Raw genomic sequence first — 17,397 nt, 5'->3', positions numbered from 1 at the left:
GGAGTGGGCTGTGTCTTAAGGGAAGGAAATAGTGAGTTTATTGTAGTATGTCAATAAGAAATTCTTGGTAATTTTGATGTTTCTACGGCTGAGATCATGATTTTTAGAAAGATTTTAACCTGACTTAAGAATGGTGGTTGGTATTCGATTATTGTGAGTCATACAATCAACTTTTGATTGGAGCTATAACTGATCTTAATTATTAGGATTTGTCATCATTTGGTAGTTTTTTTTATTATAAGTCTTTTTATTTCCAAGATGAATTCTATTTCTATTAACTTTATTCATAAATGTGCTAATAGTGTAACTCATGCGCTTGCTCGAACTAGCCATGATATTCCGAGTCTGAGTCTGATTGAAATTTTTTTCTCACCTCCTGATTGTATTTATAAGTTATAGTTCATAAAGTTTAGTAAAATTTACTTTTTTTTATTAAAAAAATAATTAAAAGAGATAAACTATATTTTAATAAATTAATAAATTTATTATTACTTTATTTTTTTTGACAAGTGCAATATTGCACTTAGTAAAATTCATTAAATAGAGTTATTTATTGTTAATTTTGCATTAGTAATATGAAAAATTTTGTAATACGTTTATTTATTGCTAAAGATATAATTATATTATAGCATTTCTTCCATTAATAATATAAAATTAATAATAAATAATATTAAATTTGATCAGTCTAATTTATCTAAAAAATGAGCTAAAAAAGAGATTTTAAAATTCTTATAAAAGATACATCTCTATCCAAATGGATGTAGGGTTTAATACAGTAATATCCTCCAATAAAAATTTTAAACACCCTTTACTCAAGCTAATTTTTTAATCAATTAAAACTGTTATAAATTTAATATAATATTATAAATTTTTATTATATTGAAAAGTCATTAAATATTTTACCGTTCAATTTAATCTTAAATATTTTATAAAAATGTGTTGAATCTCACATTAAATTAAAATAAAATAATGCATTTATTATCAGAATTTTAGATATTTTCTTTGGTGAATTAGTTTATGAAATGATTTAAATTTAGTTTTTTTTTTTTTTGAAATAGGGGTTGGGGGAGTCGAATCTTAGACCTTTCAAGGCTACAGGATGCACTTTCCACCAGGTTAAGCCTTGGAGTGCAATTTAAAATTTAGTTTAAATTTAACAAATAATTCCTTTACATTATGCAAAAAAAAAAAGTATTTAAATGCTGCAATAACAAAATTTTAATTATAAATGCCGTAATATATAGTAAATTAAAATAAATGTTAAATAAAATTTAAAAATTATTTGAAGAAGTTACCATCATTATAAACCCAACATTCTGTTGAATAATGAGTCAGAATTCAGTTAGAATATGTTCTAGTTTGTAGGAATTTATTCATTTATTTTCTGCACATCTGATTATGCAGTAGTGCTTAGTAGTGCTCCTTTTATTTCTCTGATTTAGTTGTTTTATTCGCCTATTTAAAGGTTATTTCTCATTCAATAATATCAATCAGTTTTCTACATCAATTCTCTTAGTTTTTCACTCTATGCTAAGTTCTTAACAGTGGTATCAGAGCTAAAAATAGTTGTAGAGAGTTAAACACGTGAAAAAAAAGAGAGAGAGCAGCAGCTATTATTTCCATGGCTGCAGAGTCAAATTTTGTGCAAGCAGCAATCCCACGTTTTGTTGGTTACTATGACCATTGGAGCATGTTAATGGAGAACTTCTTGCGTTCCAAAGATTACTGGGCGATAGTCGAAAACGGAGTCGGCGCTCCAGCAGCAGGAGAAACATTAACAGATGCTCAAAAGACAGATTTTGAAGCTACAAAGCTCAAAGATTTGAAGGCAAAAAATTACCTTTTTCAATCTATTGAGCGTTCTATCCTGGAAACAATTCTTTGCAAAGATACTTCCAAGGATATATGGGATTCTATGAAGAAAAAATATGCAGGCTCAGCCAGAGTTAAGCGAGCACAGCTTCAAACTTTGAGGAGAGATTTTGAAACTCTGCAGATGAGAGACGGTGAATCCGTTACCAGCTATTTTGCTAGAACCATGGAAATATGCAACAAGATGCGATTTATTGGTGAGAAAATAGAAGATATAACTATTGTGGAAAAGATATTACGTTCTCTGACGCCCAAATTCGACTATATTGTTTGCTCAATTGAAGAATCAAAGGACATAGATTCTTTATCTATTGATGAATTGCAAAGCTCGTTATTGGTGCATGAGCAAAAGATGAACAGAAGTTCAAATATTGAAGAGTTAGCTTTGAAGGCCTCAACTCTTCCCTCTTCTTTCTCGAATTCAAGGGGGAGAGGCAGAGGGAGAGGAAGAGGGAGAGGCAGAGGCAGAGGGAGAGGAAATCGGCAGAATTTCCAATCCGATCAAGCGCAAAGCAAAGGTGAGCCCCGTGATAAGTCTAATATTGAATGCTTCAGGTGTCATAAATATGGGCATTATCGTTCCAAGTGTCGCACAAAATTGCCAGAAGACAAAAGAACAGAAGACAAGTCAAATTTTGTTGCTGAAACTGAAACCGAAATGCTGTTGATGGCTTATCAAGCGGACCAAGGAACACCATCTGATGTTTGGTATGTGGATTCAGCTTGCAGTAATCACATGAGCGGTAGTAAGTCTTCCTTTTTAAATTTAAATGAAGATTTTTTTACTACTGTGAGTTTTGGTGATAAGTCCATTGTAAATGTGATGGGTAAAGGTGATATCTCTATCAAAATGTTGAATGGCTTTACTGAGATAATTTCGGATGTTTATTATGCTCCTAACTTGAAGTGTAACTTGTTGAGTGTTGGACAGTTACAGGAAACGGGTTATGAATTAACCTTTTGTAATAAAATTTGTGAGATATATGACCCAAAAAGGGGAGTAATTGCTAGCATTAAGATGAGTTCAAATAGACTATTTCCATTAAAGATTCAAGATGTTGAAACATGCTTAATTGCTAGAATAAAAGATCCTTCATGGCTATGGCATTTTCGTTATGGTCATTTGAATTTCAGTGGCTTAAAAACTCTGCAAAACAGAAATATGGTGACAGGCCTTCCTCAAATTAATATTCCTGCTGAAGTTTGTGAAGAGTGTATTGTTAGCAAACAACCTCGCTCACAATTTCCAAAAGGCCAGTCATGGAGAGCAAAGAAAGTGCTAGAGCTGCTGCATTCAGACATTTGCGGTCTAATTAAACCCACTTCAAATGGAGGTAAAAGGTACTTGATAACTTTTATTGATGATTTCACCCGAAAATCTGGGTTTATTTTTTGCAGAAAAAATCCGAAGCTCTTGATGTGTTCAAAAATTTCAAAGCACGAGTTGAAAATGAAACAGAGAAGTCAATCAAAACGCTTCGAACGGACCGTGGTTGAGAGTATTGCTCCAAAGAATTTGAAAGTTTTTGTGTTGAAAATGGCATTCGAAGGGAACTCACAGCAGCATTTACACCTCAGCAGAATGGTGTATCCGAACGCAAGAACATAACAGTTCTTAATGTGGTGAGAAGCTTACTAACAAAGGGAATGTTCCAAAAACTTTTTGGCCAGAAGCTGTAAATTGGGCTGTTCATGTGTTGAATAGAAGTCCAACTTTTGCTGTTCGGAACATGACACCGGAGGAAGCTTTCAATGGGTGAAAACCATCTGTTGATCACTTTAGAGTTTTCGGATGCATTGCATATGCACATGTTCCAGATGAGAAAAGGAAGAAACTGGATGATAAAAGTGAAAAATGTATTTTTATGGGTGTAAGTGAAAATTTCAAAGCATATAAATTGTTTAATCCTCTCACTAATAAAATTGTGATTAGCAGAGATGTAGTATTTGATGAGGAGAATGCTTGGAATTGGAGTGATAAAAAGCAGCAACTCACACCTACACCTATAAGCTTTGATGAAATTGAAGAAAATTCGGTGCAGCAAGAAATTTCTTCAATGGAGCAACAATTACAGCATTCCGTTGACACTTCTACTGCTGTAATTGTTGACCAGCCCCGTACTAGAAGGAGACCAACCTGGATGGAAGATTATGTAAGTGGAGGTGAACTATCGGATGACGATTCACTTGCTCATTTTGTTTTTTTTTGCAGATTGTGATCCCCTCACATTTCATGATGCTATTAAAGATTCAAAATGGCAACATACTATGGATGAGGAGATAAAATCAATAGAGAAAAACAACACTTGGGATTTGGTAGAGCTTCCGAAAGGGCAAAAGTCCATTGGGGTGAAATGGATTGTAACGACCCGAAAATCGGACCGCTACCGGCGCTAGGATCCGGGTCGACTTAAGGCCGCCGGGACCCGTAGCAAGCCTGACATATAATCTGTAAACCTGTATAATCCCATACATGATCAACAACATGCATAAAAATTTTAAACTTTTCTTTTAAACATCCAACTCAACCTGAACATACATGTACATAGTCATGATCATAATCATGATCCCTCTGTGGGATCTCATTAATGCCCCAACGGGCGATACAACATGAGATGAGTTGGCTTACATCTATATCATAAATATCTAAGATCATGCATCAACAAGGGATTACAATACTCATAGGGTCAAGCACATCTATAACCTCAAAATGCCTCATTATATAACATACTGTAATCTCCTACATTACATCATAATACAATTGTCATGTCCACAATCTAACTATTACATCAACATACTTCAAAAACTCTGGCTAACCTTCTGGTCTACCCTGTACCTGCACATCTGGGGTTAGGGGAGAGGGGTGAGCTACAAAGCCCAGTGAGCAGAATAGTGGAAACAATATATTAAAATTTCATGCTTTCATGGAATGCAACACATCACAACAAATCACATCTCGGATGGTATTGTCACCTATAGTCCTCTACATAGTCCAACTGTGCCGGGACGTAGAATGGGTACAACCGGTCTTTCTCTTAACATAACATATCATACAGTCCAACTGTGCCAGGGACGTAGAATGGGTACAACCTGGACTTTCTCTTACATCGTGCCAGGGACGTAGAATGGGTACAACCTGGACTTCCATACCATATCATGCCATAACATCATCATATCATATGAGGACTAAAGGATCATCCAATAACCAATCCACATCATCATCATAAATGCAATGCAACATATTCGTGAATACTAATGCAACAACCTACTATATCTCATGGCATTCATGATGCATGGATCATGCTCAAAATTCATATTTCATTTATTTTAAAACTTAAGGTTTATTCCACTCACCTCTGGCTAGCTCTGACAAACTCTGTAGCAGCTGGCTCACTGCTGGGGTCCTCGGTTCCTCGGGTCCGAACCTACACAGGTGGACTCCAATGAGGGACCAAACATACATAAACATAACTCTAATATACTCCCCAAAAACCCCCTAAAACATCGGGAAAACATCACATAAAAACATGCAAGAAATGGCTGAACAGGGCACTTTCGGCGGCAGGTTCGGCGGCCGAAAGTCCCTCCAGAGCCGAAAGTCAGACAGGTTCGGCGGCACCTTCGGCGGCCGAAACTCCCAGACAGAGACGAAAGTCTCTTTTCGGGGGCAACTTCGGCAGCCGAAAGGCCTGCCTCCCCAGCCATGTTCGGCGGCCGAAAGTGCCTTCGGCTGCCGAACCTGGTTTCCGCAAAAGGGCAGAAACTTGGCTCCTTTGTGCATTTTCGCCTCCCAACTCTCAAATCATGCATAACCTCAACCAAAACATGCATACAAGCTCCTAGGGGCCTCAAACAAACAAATACCCCAACTACAACACTTCAAGCATACTCAAACATGCCACATTGTTCAAAAATCACATAAAACCTAACATTTGCTTAAAAACTCATACAACCCTATACTTGCCATTCTACCCCATAAAATCACTTAAAACTTACTTAAAACATGCATTGAGCTTAAGATCGGCTCTTACCTCTTGAAGATCGAGAGAGAGACGACCTAAACTTGGAGATCCAAGAAAGTGAGCTCCTGAGTTCCCAAAGCTCCAAAACTTGTTTCAAAAGTTCAAAACCTTCAATGCAAGCTTAAAACTCAAGAAAAATGGTGGGGATTTGAAGGAAGAACACTAGATTTGGAAGAGGGCGGTCGGAAGCTAGCTGTGGCCGAAAATGGGAGAAAGCTCGCCCATTTCGGCTAAGTGCCCCTTTTATAGGTGGCTGGCCAGGCCACGTTCGGGGGCCGAATGTGCCTCCGCATCCATGCAATGTTCGGCGGCCGAACTTGACTTTCGGCGGCCGAACCTGGACTGCCCTCACTCATGCTTTCGGGGGCCTAACGTGCCTCCAAAACGCATGTACGTTCGGCGGCCGAACTTGACTTTCGGCGGCCGAACCTGGGTTTTCCTCCAAAGACTTTTCATGTAAAACTCATTAAATTTTCATACTTAAAACCATGAAATACTTTAAAACATTTTATGAAAACATGTTTCTACCCTACTAGAGGCCTCCGACATCCGAGTTTCCACCGGACGGTAGGAATTTCGATACCGGAGTCTAGCCGGGTATTACATGGATTTATAAAACAAAGTTGAACAAAGATGGTGGAGTTGACAAATATAAAGCTCGCCTTGTCGTGAAGGGATACAATCAAGAATTTGGAGTTGATTACAAGGAGGTGTTTGCTTCTGTTGCAAGGCTTGACACAATTCGGCTAGTCTTAGCCATGGCTGCTCAAAACTTTTGGTTCATTTATCAATTAGATGTGAAGTCCGCTTTCTTACACGGCGAATTGAAAGAAGAGGTATATGTCGATCAACCTCTTGGGTATGTGTGGAAAGGCGAGGAGGACAAGGTATATAAACTCAAAAAGGCTTTATACGGTCTAAAGCAGACACTTAGAGCCTGGTATAGCCGTATAGACTCTTATTTGGCGAAAGAAGGTTTTCATAAATGTCCTCATGAACACACTCTATTTTTAAAGCTAGAAAATGGAAAAATGCTCATTTTGTGTCTTTATGTTGATGACCTTATTTATACCGGGAATGATGAAGGAATGGTTGAAGATTTTAAACGGAAAATGATGAATGAATTTGAAATGTCTGATTTGGGGTTAATGCATTTTTTCCTTGGTATTGAAGTTAAGCAGTCATCTGTTGGTATTTTTATTTCACAAAAAAAATATGCTCTTGAGATTTTGGACACGTTCAAAATGAAGGATTGCAACTGTAACGACCCGGAAATCCGGACCGCTACCGGCGCTAGGATCCAGATCGGCTTAAGGCCGCCGGGACCCGTAGCAAGCCTAACATATGTCCTGTACATCTGGTATAATCCCAAACATGATCAAACATAAGCATAAACTTTAAAACATAAAACTGTAAACTTTTTCTTTAACCCGTTTGACCTGTGTATGCACTATGACTGAACTCATAGAACCCTTAGGGTCAGCATACCCTATGTCAAACTCGGTCCATCACATGAAACAACATAAAATAAAACTCATGTACAAGGGGATTATCCAACTCGGGCCAAGCACAATACTATAACTCTGAACATATAACATAAAGTCATATTACAATATAACTCTTTTACATCCTTACATAACTTTACATTACATCATGTCCACTGCTATTCTATTACATGTCCTGACCATGACCATATCTTGTCGTCTTCCTGAACTACCTCTGACCCTGCAAGCCTGGGGTTAGGGGAGAGGGGTGAGCTAAAAAGCCCAGTGAGCAGAAACCATAAAAGAAAACAGTTCATTTTTAACATATGCTATCATGGAATGCGTCACATCACAAATATATCACTTCAAGGATGAATCTGTCACCAATAGCCCTCTACATATCAATCTCGTACCATAACAAGTCAACAATACTCTATGCCAGGGGCGATACGGCCACGCCTGGACTTCACATACTCTATGCCAGGGGCGATACGGCCACACCTGGACTTCTCATGCTCTATGCCAGGGGCGATACGGCCACACCTGGACTTCTCATCTCATATCATATCGTACATGCCATATCATATCATTCCACATCATGTCATAACATACTGAGGGCTAGAGGATCATCCAGTATCCATCCACATCATTATCATCGTATTATGCAATGCATCATATTCGTGAATTCTAATGCAAACAACCTATTGCATAACATGGTATTCATGATGCATGAACATGCTTGAACATGCTGAAAACATTTGATTTAAAACATAAGGGTTAGTTCCACTCACCTCTGGCTAGCTCTGGACAAACTCTGAAGCAGCTAACACTGCTAAACACCTCGGTTCCTCGGGTCCAATCCTACACAGGTGGACTCTAGTGAGGTGCCAAACATACTCTAAACAACTCATAAACAACTCCCCAAAAACCCCCTAAAGCATTACTTAAACATGCATAGAAAACACCCAAGAAAAGGCTGGACAGGGCACTTTCGGCGGCCGAAGGTCCCTTCCAGAGACGAAAGTCAGGCAGGTTCGGCGGCACCTTTGGCGGCCGAACTCTCTCTCCAGAGACGAAAGTCAGGCACTTTCGGCGGCCGAACATTACCTTCGGCGGTCGAAAGTCTGCTTTCAAGCCAAAACTCAACTTTCGGGGGCAAGGTTAGGCGGCCAATCCATGCGTCCTCTGGCAGGTTCGGCGGCCGAAACCACCTTCGGCGGCCGAAACCACCTTCGGCGGCCGAACCTGAGTTCATCCAGAACTCAGCCTTTGTGCATTTCAAGCCTCCCAAACCTTCCATACACCCCAAAACAAGCACCCAACTTCTCAAACACATGCATACATCCTTAACCATGCACAAGGGAGCTCAAACAAGCTTAAACTCCCAAAAACAACATCTAAAGCATACATAGATAGTTTATGACCCACATAGGCCAAAACCATCAAAACAAACCAAACCTCACATACTCTCTCCCAATCATGCATACTCTCTCCCATATGCTCAAGGGGCTTGAAAACTAGCTTAAACCCCAACACAAACATCACATGAACATACATTATCATACATTGGGCATAAAACCCACATAAACCCTAACATGCATATCTACCCATGCTCAACCATCAAAACCTCTTAAAACTCACTTAAAACTTCATGAAACGTAAAAGAAAGCATAGATCCACACTTACCTCTTGAAGATCGAGGGTCTGTGCGAGCTCTAACTTGGAGATGGGAGGAAACTACTCCTTGGGTCTCCAAGCTTCCAAAACTCGATCTAAGCTTGAAAAATCTTCAAAACAACCATGGAACTCATAAAAATATGAAGGAGATGAAGAGAAAACATGAAAATGACCAAAGGAGGACATGAACACACCTGAGCTCGAGAATGGGGAGAAAACTCGCCCATTTTCGGTCTAAGGGGCTTTTATAGGTGGCCAGCCAAACCTCCTTCGGCGGCCTAACGTGCATGCAAAACACCCCCATGTTCGGCGGCCGAACTTGAGGTTCGGCGGCCGAACTTGAGGTTCGGCGGCCGAACCTGGCAAAAACCTCCTTAGTCTTTTCTTTTCAAAACTCACTTCTTTTTCATTTAAAACCATGAAATCAGTAAAAATCATTTTAGAAATCACATTTTACCCCTCTAGAAGACTCTGGCATCATCAAAATTCCATATTCCAACGGAGATTCCGCCGGAAGGTAGGGATTCCGATGCCGGAATCTAGCCGGGTATTACAGCAACGCAATTTTTACCCCCGTTGAATGTGGCTTGAAGTTGAGGAGAAATGATGAAGGGAAAAAAATAAATGCAACTCTTTACAAGCAAATGGTAGGGAGTCTAATGTATTTAACCTCAACAAGACCTGACATCATGCATGGTGTTAGTATGATAAGTCGCTATATGGAGAACCCGACTAAATCACATTTGTTAGCGGCAAAAAGAATTCTCCGTTATTTGAGAGGAACGGTTGATTTTGGAATTATTTATAAAAGGGGAGTAAAAGAAAATTTGTTTGGCTTTTGTGATAGCAATTATGCAGGAGATGTTGATGATTGGAAAAGTACATCGGGTTTTGTTTTTATAATGAGTTCAGGAGCTATTTCGTGGTCTTCAAAGAAACAACAAATTGTTACTTTGTCCACCACAGAAGCTGAATTCATTTCAGCAGCAACATGTTCTTGTCAAGTCATTTGGTTGAGAAGGTTGCTAGAGATGCTTCAATGCCAGCAGCAAGGTCCAACAAAAGTGTTCTGTGATAATGTTTCAGCTATCAAGATTTCAAAAAACCCTGTTCTGCACGGCAGGAGCAAACATATAGATGTTCGTTACCATTTTTTGCGTGATCTCTGCAATGATAGTACAGTTGATTTATTATTTTGCAGGAGTGAAGATCAAGTAGCTGACATTATGACAAAGCCACTTAAGCAAGCAGTATTTGTGAAGTTGAGAGGACTTCTAGGAGTGTGTTCAGTTGATCAAACTTTCACTTAAACTGGATGTTTGCAAACATTAGTTTAAAGGAGGGTTTGTTGAATAATGAGTCAGAATTCAGTTAGAATATATCCTAGTTTGTAGGGATTTATTCATTTATTTTATGCACATCTGATTATGCAGTAGTGCTTAGCAGTGCTCCTTGTATTTCTCTGATTTAATTGTTTTGTTTGCCTATTTGAAAGCTATTTCTCATTTAATAATATCAATCAGTTTTCTACATCAATTCTCTTAGTTTTTCACTCTATGCTAAGTTCTTAACGCATTGTATATAATAAACTATTTTTATTATCATATAAAACTGAGCAAATTGAAATAAACTAAATAATTATCTTAGCCCAAACAGCCAGCTATAACCAGGGAGCCATTGCGTGGCCATAATCTTTCGACATGACTCATTAAAATTTGGACATGACTCGTTAAAATCTTATGGTCAGTGACTTATCTTAGCCACTAAGTATTACTGTTACCGAATAAATTATTATTAAGATATTTTAATTATTTTATAAAATTAAAATATGTAATTACTATAATTTAAACAATAAAATTTGTTTAACTTTTTAATAAACTTTTCATTTATATTTATTAATTATGCAATTATGATTAAGTTAATATTTTACTTTTAATATATATATCTATGAAATAAAAATATATTAAAACTAAAAGTAACTCATAATTTAGAATATAACAAAATAAAATTACTTTTAAAAGAAATTAAAGTAAAACATTTGAATTAATTTAATTTCTTTTTAAAACATACACAGTTAATTAATTTTATCATTTATATGAATTAAATGATACTTTTTTAAAATTAAATTAATTTAAAATTAAATACAATATGATTTAATTACAAAAATTATAGAATAAATAAATATCTACTTTCTCAAGTGGGTCCACTTGTCTCTTCATCTGTGTGAACCGCAAATTATTATCTCATGCAACGGGTGTAACTGTCAGGAAAGTACCAGTTTTTAGCTCGAGCAGGCACTCTCTAGTCTCTAACAGTTGCAGTGAACCCCACCCGTCCTGAGAAACTCCAAATGGCTACCCAAAATTATGGCCGTGACCGACGAAGACTCCATCTTTCACCGCCTCTTCTGAGATTTTTTCTCAAACAGTTTGTCGGCGAAACCTTTAAAATCCCCCTTTTAGCCCCACATTTTCCACCGTCCAAACCTTACGTTGTCTCCTCCTCTCTTTCGAAACGTGAACCAGTACACGTTGATCCTTGTATCGTACCTGAATAAATGAACCCAGAAAACGAAAATTTCCCAAAATCGCCTCATCAACTTCCCCATTCATCTTATCCATCGGAGCCGGAGACGAACACCAAGTCGTCTTTGTTACAACCATTGATGGGTTCTCAACTGTTCCCACCTGGGTCGTTGAGTATGGAGGATATTAACTACTGTGGGTCTCCTTTATCTGCGTCATTTCCTTTTGAATTTGGAGCATTTTCTGTCATAGAACAATCAGTTTATTCTCTTTCAGAGATGTATGAATTTGAAGCAAATCCTATATCTGAATCAGCTTCTAATGGACCATCTTATGGAGGAGGTACAGTTGATGACTCGGAGGAGAACATTGGAGTGCCTCAGCCTCTTGCGATGTTACAGGAAAATCCAATACCGCCATTTCTCTCTAAAACTTATGATCTCGTGAATGATCAGTCGCTGGACCCGATTATCTCGTGGGGAAACACAGGGGAGAGCTTCGTGGTTTGGGACCCGGTGGAGTTCGCTAGAGTCATACTGCCTCGGAATTTCAAGCACAACAATTTCTCCAGTTTTGTCCGGCAACTCAATACTTATGTGGGTATTGCAGTACCACAACAGCCTCCATTAGCTGTAGTGTTCTTTGCTTGCTTGGATATTTGTTTCTTCTCTTGTATTCTTTTTGTTAACCTTCTATGGAAATATTTATTTTTGTCAGTTGATGGTTAAATTGTAATTATATCTAACATTTGTTCACCACTGTAGATGTAGCTGAGGAAAATTGTACTAACGTTCTGGCAATGTAAATTCATATCTGAGGTTGCTGACCTTTGATTGCTGTATCCTCTACGTGTGATAATTTTGTCAGTACTACGCTGTGGAGGGGCTCTAATTGAATGTATTGAAATGTATCATTTTGCATTGGAAATATGGAATTTTGTAAACTTTTGTTGTTGTGTAGGTTAATTTTCTTGTAATTTTCCATGTAATTGTAATGAGGTTGATTTCTATCCGAGCAAATTGTAATGGTCACCGGAGGTTACCTTTAGAATTGTATGTTAAAAGAATAATCACCAATGGGTTAGGCTTGTATGCTTGGATTCTATTATGAAATGAATATGGTAGATTTAAGACGGGTTCCGCTTTAAGGGTTTGATCTTCATAGTGCCAACGAAAAGGACATACTTCCCCTCTGAGCGTGTACATTGGAGTGGTTAGTTACATCTTGCGCAGGTAGAACTTAATGCTCTGGCTGTTTGTTTAAACTCTTCTATTTTTCTGCTTGTTATGAAAATCCAGTTCTGTGCCATCCAACTAATGCATGGTAGCTCTTTTGTTTATGAAAGTGACAGCTTCAGGTTTCCTTGCATGAGGCACAAATTTATTATTTGAATCAAATGCATCTATACTTCGTTTTATGGACTTCTGTTTTTTTGCCCATTCATTCTTGAAGAACTTTGGACAATGTATTCAGGGATTCCACAAGATTGATACTGATAAGTGGGAATTTGCCAACAAAGCTTTCCGTCGAGGTGAGAGGCATCTGTTGAAGAATATACAGAGGCGCAAGTCACCCCAATCCCAGCAGGTGGGTAGCTACTACACTGGACCTTCTACTGAAGCAAGAAAGTCAGAGCTGGAAAGTGAGGTAGAAAGATTGAGGAAAGAGAGGAGAATGATGATGCGAGAGGTTGTAGAACTACAGCAGCAGCTTCATGGATCTACTCATCATATAGAAGCAGTGAAACAAAGGCTTCAGAAAGCAGAGCAGAGGCAGAAGCAGATGATTTCTTTCCTGGCAAAGTTGTTCCAGAATCCAGCGTTCTTGGTCTTCCTTAGGCAAAATAAGCAACAGCGAGGTATTGGTTCATCAAGGATGAAGAGGAAGTTTGTCAAGCACAAGCAACATGAGCCTGGTCAATCTGAATCACCTATGGAAGGGCAGACTGGGAAGTACAGACCCAAGTGTATAAACGTTTCATCTTCCATTGTAGTGCCAGCTGTAAACCCTGCACCTGTTGACCAATCTCCTGGCTACATCTTACAAGAGATTGTAGAAATGGGCCAAGATGCTGAAGGCGTGGCTTTTCAAATTGAGAATGTTTTGCCTGATGAGTTTGCCATATCAGATGAACTAGCAATGATGCAAGGACTTTTCAAAAACCCGGAGAAGTTTCAAGAAGGCACATTAAACATGGGAAATGAAGATCCCCAAATTAAAGGAGAGAATGTTGCCTATACAGAACAAGAAGTTGCTCCAGAATATTTCGCTCCTTTCCTCGAGGATTTGGCAGTTCGGAAGAATTTTCCAGAATTCTCATCTACTGGGATTGACAGCATTGTAAAACAAGAGGATGTATGGAGCATGGAATTTGAGAACCAAGCTGGTATGTGTAGTTCTAGCCAAGAGTTATGGAGTAATCTGGCCAACTATGATGTGCCAAAGATAGGACTAACTGGTGGTTTCTCAGATATCTGGGATTTAGGTTTGGCACAGGTAGCAGGAAGTTCAGGTGCTCATAAGTGGCCGGCAGATGAAAACCCTGTTGATGGACCTGAGAGTCATGCTGGCCAGCCAAAATATGATAAATCAAAGAACATAGATCCATAGGGCTTCATTCGCATCAACACATGGTGGCTTTGTGGATTATCACTTATATAGGGTCTATCAGTTGGACATTGCGTGCATATTATTCGTTCTATATAGGGTCTATCAGTTGGACATTACGTGCATATTATTTGTTTGAATACCAACTTCTATTCTTTCTAGATTTTCAAGTTTCATTTTTTTCTTGGGATCAATGAGCTTTATTTATCAGCCAATTTTATGCCTCTAGTTTATGCCAATGGATTGAATTATGTGAATAGTTTTTCAGATTTGCAGTTCTTGCTAATATATGCTTTTTGAGTTATAAACATTGCAGGTGCAATCATTGGGATGGAGCATCATACTCCTGTTGGGTTGGTGCTGTATTCTAGATGTCCTGGCATGAATGCTTCTGGTAAGTTTTGATAGTTACTCTTATTCTGTGGATTTCTTGTTTTAATTAGTGGCATCAATAAGTGGACGAGGACTATCGCTGAAGTGTTGGGTTGTTGCCTACTGCATCTGTCTACACGTCCATCCTGTCTTCTACACATCTTTTCTCTAATTATGCTGGCAGATATGGTTATGATCTTTGCAGAGCCACTGAAGGAGCTTGGATGTGATGTTTAGCTTCTTTGTAGAGCAAAAATTTAACAATAAAATGAGCTTTCCCCAAATGTGAAAATGATCCTTTGAAATGGAAGAACCTCAAGCAGGCGTAGTTGTTCTCCTCGTGCAAAAATGACTAGTAATTTTGTGAGAGAGAGAGAGAGAGGCGACTTAGTGTTTTATTAGTTAAGAGAGAGAGAGAGAGAGAGAGAGAGACGACTTAGTGACTCTTTAATTTATGCATTATCAATTAGATTTACGCATGATCCAACTTGGAAAAAATCTGAGGTGTCATATTAAATGTACTCTCTGAAGTATTTACAACATCTTCATGTTCTTAAATTGTTGCACACATCTTAGGACTATATGGACATATTTTCTTGGTCAGCTGCTCTATGAAGTACTGAATGTGCAGAAAAGTTGTGAAAGCTATGGTGCTGCTATGTGATGCTGTGTTTGCTAACATCCAAGTCTTCTGCTGTTAGCATTGCCTCAGCAACCTGTGTTCCAAGTACTGAATATATTTACTTATTGGCTTATTGCAGATGTTAACAAATTCTTGCCATGAAGTAGTTTTTGGAGCAGAGCAAGTGTTTTGGCTGAATTGGAGGTTTCTGAATCTGTCGCTCAGCCAAAACTGAAGTGCCAAATTTTGGGCTGCAGTTACTAATGCATTAGTCAGATTTCATAGGGGATACCTTAATTTCTAGGGATCATATACCCTTTACTCTGTTTGATCTTGGAGAATGGAGGGCATAGTTGATAGGGGAGGAAGCTTATTTGGCTGTACTATTTCTTCTTACTTTCTCCCTTGAGGTATTATTTCTATTATGTATTAATGACTACATCTCTAACATAATCAGCTCTTGCTCAGTATTTCTGGTAGCACATTCTTGCAATTTTTTCTTCGTTCCTCGCGTGACGCGTAATTATAAAGAAGTTTCAGGGTAATGCCATTAATTTAAAAGCTCATTAATTATATTTTTAAGTTTTTATTTCATTAGATATTTATTTTTTTAAATGAAAAATAGAAAAATAGAATTTGAGATTTTTTAAATTTATTCAAATGCTTTTATTGTTAGGTTAATTTTATTTTATTGGATATTTTAATGTAATAAATGATATTTTATTATATTTTTTAAAAATAGATAAAGAGGAAAACGATAATAATAATAAAATTTAAAGATTAAATTGCTATTAATTTAAAGATGAACTAATAAAATATTCTGAAATATAATTAAAAAAATGGATAAAATGATCAAAACTTAACATTTATTAATAATGATGATTAATAGTCAAGGATGTTTTTATAAAAGACAAAAAAGTGAATTATAACTTCTGGCCGGTAAAAGTAAAGTTCACTTACTGAAAATTTATTATAATATATGTGACATAATTTTTATTTATTTTATTTTTTATATATTAAAAATATAATTTTTTATTGATTATTTAATTATATTTAATTTATATATTATTATATTATAAAAAATAAATAGTAATTTTAAAATAATTTAAAAAAATAAATAAAAATTATGATGTGAATATTTATATATATATATAATTATATTTGTGATGTGAATAAATTAAATGTAAAAGATTTTAAACTAAAAAATTTAATAGATTTCCTTTATTTCATCGAGGTCTCAAAAATACATTTAATAATTTAATAATTATATTTAAAAAAATTATTATTTAATTTTTATAATTCTAAAAATTTTTTTAATTTTAAAAAATATATTAAAATATTATTAATGTCTAATCATTCTGTTAATTTTATCATTAAATATTTTATTATATAATCACTATAATTTTAAAAAATTTATTATTAATTTTTAAAATTTTTTAAAAAATTATTAATTAATTTATCTGTATAAAAAATATTTTAAATTTTTTTTTATAATATTTAACGGTTAATATTAATGAATAAATTATTTTAAATATAAAAAATATTTTAATATATTTTTTAAAACTGAATTCTCAACCAGTAAATATCTATATACTATAAAAATTAAATAATAATTTTTATACATATTAAATATATAATTTAATTTAAAAATATATAAAAAATATTATATATGACGATTCTTATTCCGTTTATGTTTAAATAAAATAAAAATATTTAAAATATAATTTATTTTAGTAGAATAATAATTATAAATTTAATATTATCAATAAAATTACAAAAATAACAATTACAAATAAGATATGCATGGTTCAAACTAGTAAGGTTCAAGTTTTCCTAAACCTGCATAGATCAGATCCATGCTCTATCAGTACTCTTTCCTAGTTCTACCTTGCATAAATCATGTAATTTTAATAAGACTCTTATTAGTATATAAATTTACATATATATTTATTCATAATTAACGTGAAATTTTAAAAAATTAATTTATAATGCGTATCTTTTAAAAAACTTTTAAAAAATCATAAATGTAATTAAGAGATCTATTAAAACAAATCGTATTATAAAATCAAAGTCATATTCGTATGTTTGGACAAATAACGTAAAAATATAAAATCTTCTATTTTAATTTGAAAGAAATTATTTTACAAAATAAATTTAAATAAAATCAATACTATTGTGTTTTTAATGAAATGGATTTTTTAAAATAAAGTAAAATA

At 35.9% G+C, this 17,397-nt stretch overlaps 1 protein-coding gene across 3 annotated transcripts; it reads left to right on the top strand.

The window, feature by feature from the left end:
• Nucleotides 1-11,294: 11,294 nt before the first annotated feature.
• Nucleotides 11,295-15,660, top strand: LOC110607902 (heat stress transcription factor A-3-like). 3 transcript variants are annotated; one of them, XM_043959609.1, is made up of 4 exons: nucleotides 11,295-12,176; nucleotides 13,054-13,966; nucleotides 14,504-14,581; nucleotides 15,321-15,660. In XM_043959609.1, exons 1-4 carry the CDS (start codon nucleotides 11,613-11,615, stop codon nucleotides 15,341-15,343), a joined length of 1,578 nt encoding a protein of 525 aa, XP_043815544.1. In that variant the 5' UTR covers nucleotides 11,295-11,612; the 3' UTR covers nucleotides 15,344-15,660. The 3 variants fall into 3 exon arrangements, with proteins under 3 accessions (XP_043815544.1, XP_043815543.1, XP_043815542.1); XM_043959608.1 differs by having other exon boundaries at nucleotides 14,051-14,581; XM_043959607.1 differs by having other exon boundaries at nucleotides 11,296-12,176; nucleotides 13,054-14,581.
• Nucleotides 15,661-17,397: the final 1,737 nt, after the last annotated feature.

This window comes from Manihot esculenta, chromosome 9 (genome assembly GCF_001659605.2).
Source record: "Manihot esculenta cultivar AM560-2 chromosome 9, M.esculenta_v8, whole genome shotgun sequence".
In the NCBI taxonomy this organism is placed as follows: domain Eukaryota; kingdom Viridiplantae; phylum Streptophyta; class Magnoliopsida; order Malpighiales; family Euphorbiaceae; genus Manihot; species Manihot esculenta.
The sequence above is the reverse complement of the archived record's forward strand: the minus strand, read 5'-3'. Positions and strand labels throughout refer to the sequence as shown.